The 7,994-nt window shown below is 36.0% G+C and overlaps 1 protein-coding gene across 1 annotated transcript in view; it reads right to left on the bottom strand.

Moving 5' to 3' along the window:
- Positions 1-1,620: 1,620 nt before the first annotated feature.
- The window catches only part of LOC142327325 (uncharacterized), a 28,776-nt gene continuing 22,402 nt past the window's right edge, over positions 1,621-7,994 (bottom strand). The window contains exons 4-5 of the mRNA XM_075370259.1: positions 7,495-7,666; positions 1,621-2,424 (exon numbers count right to left, since the gene is read on the bottom strand). Coding sequence (XP_075226374.1) covers positions 1,730-2,424; positions 7,495-7,666 — 867 coding nt within the window. The 3' untranslated portion in view covers positions 1,621-1,729. The remainder of the gene's footprint in view (positions 2,425-7,494; positions 7,667-7,994) is intronic.

The raw sequence follows: 7,994 nt of genomic DNA, 5'->3' as shown, positions 1-7,994 counted from the left end.
CCTGCCACCTGTGTACAAGCAATGACTTAGCCATACCCCTGTACATCACCTCCCTCTTCCAAATGAGAAGATCTAAGGGTACAAGTTCGCCGCCTCCTACTCCTGCGGCATTCCCCGAGATGGTGCTATACCCACAATATACCCGAAAGGAGAAAGCCCTGTGTACCCAGCTAAGAATTGCACAAGCTGTCCAGCGTGACAGACCAAACTGGGACTTCATATCATACTTTTTGAGAGCACAACCTGAGGCAAGAGCCTTCACTTTAATGTGCAGGAACCCAATGTGAATCATTATCTGACCAAGAGTGGCAGCCATTTTCTCAGCTTTGACCGCCACTTTTATTACGTTCCTCTGGAACTTGGTGTTCTCGTTCATCCACACTTGAAGGTATCACTGTAGTGATAGGGTGGATTACTGTGGTATCAACCCTAAATGAAATTGGGGTCAGCTTATGCCTACCTGAGATCATAATCAATGGATCTTCTCCAGCTAAAACTGAAGTCCAATCTTCTACAGGCGTGAAACAATAATGTTTATTGCCTCATTTCCAGTGTCCATTACCATCTTTTCTGACTTCGCTGTCACCATGAGTGCCAAGTTGTTAGTGAACCCAGCTAAAGCTGCCCCAATGGGAAGTGTGTTAGTTAGGACTTCATCATATGTGATATTCGACAGTGTTGCCCAAACACTGAATTCTGTGAAACACCACAACTCATCCTAATCTGTACCTCAGCCTCGGCAGAACTAATCATCGACGACCTTTTGGAGAGTTAACCCTAGATTGTACTCATGTGTGGACCAACACCAGGACTTCCTTCAGTGCCCAGAATATCGTGGCCTATGGTACAATGTTAAATGTGTTTTTTTCATCAAACAGGGTCACCATCGGGCACCAAATGCGTACGCCTTGAGTCCGATCTGGCCTCCCAGATCTGGTCATGAGATTGCCAGTTGCCTCCAGCTCTTGGTTAAGCCTGTTAACCAGCATCCTCTTACAAAGCTTTCATAGGTAACTGAAAAAGCAGATCAGCCTAAGGATACTGGTTTGCTCCCTCGCATCCCTCCTTCCTGAGAAGCACAAGCCAGGCAGACTTCCAGGATTCTGGAAACCATTCCAGAGTGATGCATCAACCATACACCATGGACTGAGTTACAAGTTCAACCACGTTTCAGGGATGCCCAAGTCAGGGTTCTTGCCATGCTTGATATTACAACTGGCCACAACAAGCTCTTCTGTGATGGAATATCAACAGCAGCTATTTTCTCATAGTTCATCTTGCTACATCGAGGAAAGAGAACCTCTGTGCAACTCAATAGCCCTGTTGAAGACAGGAAGATGCTAACCAAATTTGGTAACAATATTGTACACATCTCCCAGATATTCTCGTTGAGGGCATCGCAGAGTACCTTTGCCGTTTGGTCCTAGAGAACTTGTACTTCAGAGATCCTGCCTACTCCTTTTGGGCTTTTTCCAGCAACAGGAATGGTGTTTGTCATTATCCCTCCTATTGGCCATCTGTAGTCTTTGCCTGGCATTCATGCAAGATCTAATTATTTCATAAATAATATTAATTCTGTAAAAAAAAAAAGTAGTAATTCTGAGTTTCTGAAGAGAAAAATTATTAAAAACGAAATTTTTATTTGCAGTTATAATATATAAATTCAGAACTGTAATATTTGTTTTACATTACATGTTGAACAAATATGAAAAAAAAATAATCTACAAAATTAAGTACTTTCACTGTTCATACCAGGAACTCTATAAAGGAAAAATCCATCATGTGAATAAAAGCAATCATTAACTTTATACAAATATCCAAATTTAAATTTACTTTTAGGTATATGTATTCTAAGAGGAATATTGCTATCAGGCAAGTCACTGTTATTACTACCAAATCCCTGTTTAAAGTTCTTCCCAACAGGTTCAGGGGCAGTGTTTTTTTCAATTTCTTCCACAGATGTATCATTGCTGCTGCCTAAAGTAGAATCACTGACTTTCATAGTCTCTACAGTAGGTTTTTGAAATGAAACAGCTGGTAATGATGATGACTGGTATCCTTTCAACAACTGTTGATCTGCTACATTTACAAATTTTGGGTCTGTCTTTGAATAGTCTTTCTTCAATTTTTCCCGTAGCTTATCAAGAGTATAATTTGTTCCCTTATTCATGTTAACTGGAGGAGACCTCATGCTATCTAATTCTGAATGATCATTTGTACATGTATTTATAACTGCAGGAACACTACTTTGTTTTGAACCAATATAGTTGTTGAAACTGCTTCTGACAGCTCCTAAACCATCCCCAACTTCCTTGTTTGCCTCCTTACAATCTTTTAAGTTATTCAACTTATAGCTTTGAATAATGCTAACATACTCTGATCCTTGTGGTTTTGGCAACTCAATATCAAACAATTTAGCATTACCTGAAAAAATTTGAAAATCAGTAACATTTAAAAGTAATTAAAAATTTTAAGGAAAATAAATTTGTAATTATTTATAGTGTCACTATAGATTGTACATTTTCTGTGTATTTTTACTTTGTCTTTTTCTTTAAATATATCTATATTATAATCACAATATGTTGTCTTAGATTGGCTAGCTTCCAGTGGTTGGTAGATATATTAAACTACAGTTTTCCAGGCTAAAATTTACAACACCATTTTAAGGTGAGTAAACTGGTGAAATGAAGTAGGCTACAAGGATATGCAAATATTCTCATTTTTGCTATCAGCAGCACTAAATTCATAAGGTGTTAATTTTTAATAGTATAAGTGTTACCACACCTTTCTTACTCTCTGTCCACAACATGATGAAATTGTACTGTGGGCCGAGAAACCTGGGTATAGAAGATTTGTGGAGGGTAACTTAGTATAGTAATTATACAGTTGATAAGTATGTAATACAGTTTCCTGATTATTCTAAAAATATGATTTATTATGAAATACAATCTTTTATCACATTAAAAGACATTTATTTAATTTTCATTTAATGAGAACAACTAAATAATGGTGGTTAGCTAGTACTTATAATACTAGGCATATTCATAAAGTAAGGGTTGTCAGCTTATATTTAAATATTAGTAGGTCTGAACAAAGTTTCATGCATGTAGGGCCATCTATCAGCTATTTACGAAGTCACTGCAGTTGTTTTGATACAGTAGTCATTTGCCTTCCGGTGAATGCAAATTGCAATGTCGACGACAATCTTTTCCTCCACCAGTTGTGAAGTGCGTGCTGTGATTAGATTTTTGTGTGCAAAAGGATCTTCAGCTGCTGAAATTTATCGGGTGTTGTGCCAAGTGTATGGACCTATAGTAATAATAGTTACTTTAAAAATGATCACACAAATGTGCAAGACAAAGAGCGGTCTGACAGGCTCAGTATTCACTAATAAAATCATAGAACAAGTGAACCAAAAACTGTGATGCGATTGGCGATTGATGATTAGTGCTCTGGCTGATGAATTTCCACATGTTGGGTGCACCTCTACCGACACAATTGTCACAGAAAAGGTTGGTACTGAAAATGCTCTTTGACCAACACAAGAACAAAAAATGTGCAGTGAACAAGTGTTTTTGGACTGCTATCAACAAGATGGAGATGATTTGTTTTTCCACATTGTTACGAGCAATGAGACATGGATATCCTACACGAACCCAAAATAGAAACAACAGTCAAAGCAGTGGTACCATTCAAGTTCCCCAAAACTGAGAGTTTAAGCAATCTCCATACTAGTCAAAAAATGTTGGCTACCTTTCTTTGGGACAAAAAGGGTGTCATTTTCATTGATTTTACAAAACGTGGATCAAAAATTACAGCTGATGTTTACTGCTGAATGCTCACCAAACTTAGATGTGTGATCCAAAGTTGACGACGTGGGATACTGTTGTCTGGCATAATCCTCCTTCACAACATACATCCTCACACTACTGCCTTAACCAAGAAGAAGATTCAAAATTTTCATTGGGAACTTTTTGACCACCCTCCATGTAGTCCCAACCTTACAACTGACGACTACTTCCATTCTTGCATTTCTTCTTTTTGCATTTGGAAAAGTGGCTTGGTGGACAACAGTTTGAAAATGGCGAGGAACTCAAGACTGCCATTATCAACTGGTTCAATTCCCAAGCGATGAACTTCTATGCAGAGGGGTTAACAAAACTGGTGCAGCGTTATGAAAAGTGCTTAGAATTGAATGCCGATTATGTGGAAAAGTGAAGTAGATATTTAGTAAACTAAAACTAAGTAAAAACCTTTTCTCATGAGTTAATTTTTTTAATGACCAAACGGCCCTTACTTTATGAATATGCTCGTATTAAATGTAAAATACCCTTTATTGTTTAACTTCAGTATATTAAATTTGGTTTAGACCACTGGCATTTTACCTTAGTTCACAAAATTCAATTTCTAGGATGCTATTATATCAAACCTAGTTTTGTATCTCTAAACCTAAATATATGCATTTCATCATCACTTTTCAGCACATCAGTAATCTTGTTTAAAAACATTGTTGTTTTTTTTGTTACATTTAAAAAATGTAGATTGTTGACGTAAAAATACATTTGTTAAAAAAGAATGTAGATTGCAGATTAAAAATGCAAATTAGCTATTTATTATAGCGAAAAAATAAAAGAGATATTAGGTTGATTAAAAGACAAGGTTTTTGACAATTTCATTGAATGAACTTAGGGACTTTATGTACAGAGTTCATGCTATATAGATTTAAACATTTTTAGTATATGAAACTTTCTTAAATGCAGTTATCCAAGGGCATACTGGAGCATCTTAAGAAGAAATGAGGATTTATGTGTCAGTCTGATAAGCATTGAATACAAATGATGCAGCTTATTGTCAACCACTTATTCTGGGAAAATTCTTTAAGCAATGCAATAGTTCATTAAACATCCAAAATTAGAATAAATAATTCATGTTATAAAAGTCAGTTGAGTACAAGTCTCCTCGGTGACTAGATCAGCTCTTTCATTGCTTGGAATCCAAGCAACTATGAACCTAGTACAAAATCTTACATATGGGACTGTGGTTGCGTAGGAAGAGATACATAAATGTTCCTAATTATTGGGTAAATATACCAAAAAGTGGAAACTTATTCACTCTACACAGATCATGAGAATCCAACTGATGTAATGAAAGGCCACTGGTCAATAATAAACACACTCCTTTGGTAACGTAGACTAAACATGAGTTGGAATGGATAGTGATGGATCCTAGGAACGAGACAATATATATGATCATCTCAAACCTGCAAGGGATAGGGCTTCAGATTTTGTCCAACAAGACAAAAGTGGTTTTTGTCTCAAGTAGGCAGAAGCTGACCTAATTTTGTTCAGGGTTAGTCCATGCCATGGATGTTCACTCTTCTCCTGCAGCGAAGTACCTCAGGATACACTACATTCCTGAGACCGAATAAATGGCAGCTGCCATTGGTTGGGTAATGAACAACATCGGAGCTCTCTGCATATCAAAGCAGATGGTGGTCTTGTCACAAATGGTGCTCAAAAGTGTTATATGGAGCACCAATCTAATCTGTCACACTAGAAAGGGGGAGAGCACAGAGCAGTCTCCCTTTGGGTATGCTGCTGCTTTAAGACCATCTCAGGCAGTGCTGTCGGTGTAGTGGCCAAACTTGCACACCTGGACCTTTTCATTTGAAAGAAGGAGATGATGTTCCAGGGGCAAGTAAGGCAGATGTGGAAGCATCACTTGTCTGAGAGGTTAGGAGAAATGGGATGAATTGATGTAGGGTAGATGGACCTACACACTGATCCTGGAACTTCAGAGAAGGCTGGATTGCAAGCACAGAGAACTGACCAATCATGGTTACTTTATCCTAGTTCCATTACATTACCCTAATTCCAACCATCATGTTTGCTTTCAAGCATATCTGTGAGCATGGGCACTGAGACCCACAAAGTGTGACTATTGCAGAAGAGAGGACACTACAGAACAAACAATGTTTGAGAGTGATAAATTCTTGCAGCTCAAGGAATTATGCCTGAGAGATTTTGGCATCCTAACCCTAGATAACATCATGGGACGGCCTATGCTACAGACCAAATGAATGTGTCATATGGAGAAGTCAAAAGTGGTAGTCAGAATTAAATGCACAAAGATGGTGGAAGAAGTACAATGGTGAATTCTGCCTCATTTTTCCTTGGGGCTCTGTTCACATTCAAAGTAAATCTGGTTCCAAGGAAAAATCAACCAAAAAACCAAACACGTAAACTGTGTAATTAATAATTAAGGAACACCAAATAGAGAATCACCTTTGCTTAGACTTATCAGAGTAAAACATTATATGAGAAGTAACCTAGCAAAAAAGTTTACAAAACTTCAGGTAATTAATAATGTAGTCATGCAAAGTAAAAATTAAATGGCGAGAGTCCATGTGGAAATTTAGAGTAACAGTGAAAATATTAGGTAGTTAATATTAGAAAAACATTAGCAGTAAAACCTCCTGTAAATAATATCATAAAGAGGATGCTGACTGAGATTCAGATGCTACTCTATTTGACAGCAAAATCATAATTCAGTGATATCTTATTTGCCAGGAGAAAGTTCCCACTGTCTGCCAAAATTCACAAGAAGGAAATCAAATAAAAAATTGTTAGGGAAGATATCCAACATCCTTAGAGCCATCCATCTCTTGGAAGAGTAAGAGTAAACCACCATTGTACTGTACTCCAATAAAGACGTATCTATAAGATCAATCAAGATATTAAAATCACACAAATTAATTTACATAAAATTATAAATTTTTTGGGACATAAATTGTTTTTTCTGACAAAGTTATTAGTGCACAAAGAATTTTTGTCAGTATCAAGCACATCAATTTCTTCTTCAACTGTGATTTTGCTACAATAAAAACATGAAAAAACTGAAATGTAACTCTCGCTCACAGTATGTTTAACAACAGCAGTTTTGGGGCAGAAAAAACATGGCATCCCAACCACTCTTGGACTTGGCCTACATCAAATTTTATCTGTTCCTAAAAATAAGCATCAAGAAAAAATTTCACTGTTTTAACACCATTAAGCTAGCTAATTAAGATAGCTAAGAGGAATCTAAAACCATGATTAGTCTCTTGTCAAAAGCAGACTTCTACACAGCAATTTCTGTGCAGCAGGACAGCTGGGCTGATAGTCAATAGGAACTGTGAAAGGTTCAAAATTAAAAAAAAAAAATGTAGGTTAAAAAATTTCTAAAATTACTTTTGGTAGATGTTTTTCACTTAAGTAAATATGCCAAAATAATAATCAACAACTTTTATTCTACGATTATTTTTACTATGTTATATTCAGGTCCTGACCATTTACTAACACAGCCTAACAGAGTCATTCATACAGACACTATTTCTGACCATATAGCTGTCACCTAACTGTCCAGTTACTCTATGTTAACATATATTAAAATAAATCATTAATAATAACAAAAGGGATGTACTGAATATACTTAACTTTACAAACTAATACATACCAGAAGTGAGAGGTAGTGATCTTCCAGAGAATTTTTTTAAATGTTCCTTTAATAAAGGACAACTAATACTTAGATTTCCTTCATTGAAATCATTCCAATTACGAATAACATTTTCATCGTGTTTCCTCAAACGATCACTTGACTCTGGTCTCCAAGATGATTTTATTATTTTCTAAAAAGAAAAATCCAACACTGAAGACAATTTTCCCATTTACGAAGAAAGACTATATGAAACTAAACACTATACACAAAAATTTTTTTAAATATCCAGAAACACAACAGACTACTTTTTGTTGTTTATAACAGATTAATTACAATAAATTGCATAGTCATTCATAGACATTAAAAAAGTAAGTGAAAAAAACGAACAGTAACAATAATAGCTGATAACTAGGCAACTTTTATGAAATCATAAAATAAATAATTTAGCCAGGATTTTAATATAAATGTAAAAGTAACTCATGTTATCCCAGGCAATCCTAATTAAAAGAGTAAATTTA

The sequence above is a fragment of the Lycorma delicatula genome, chromosome 1 (genome assembly GCF_047948215.1).
Source record: "Lycorma delicatula isolate Av1 chromosome 1, ASM4794821v1, whole genome shotgun sequence".
In the NCBI taxonomy this organism is placed as follows: domain Eukaryota; kingdom Metazoa; phylum Arthropoda; class Insecta; order Hemiptera; family Fulgoridae; genus Lycorma; species Lycorma delicatula.
Note: the sequence above shows the minus strand (reverse complement) of the source record. Positions and strands in the feature narration are given on the sequence as shown.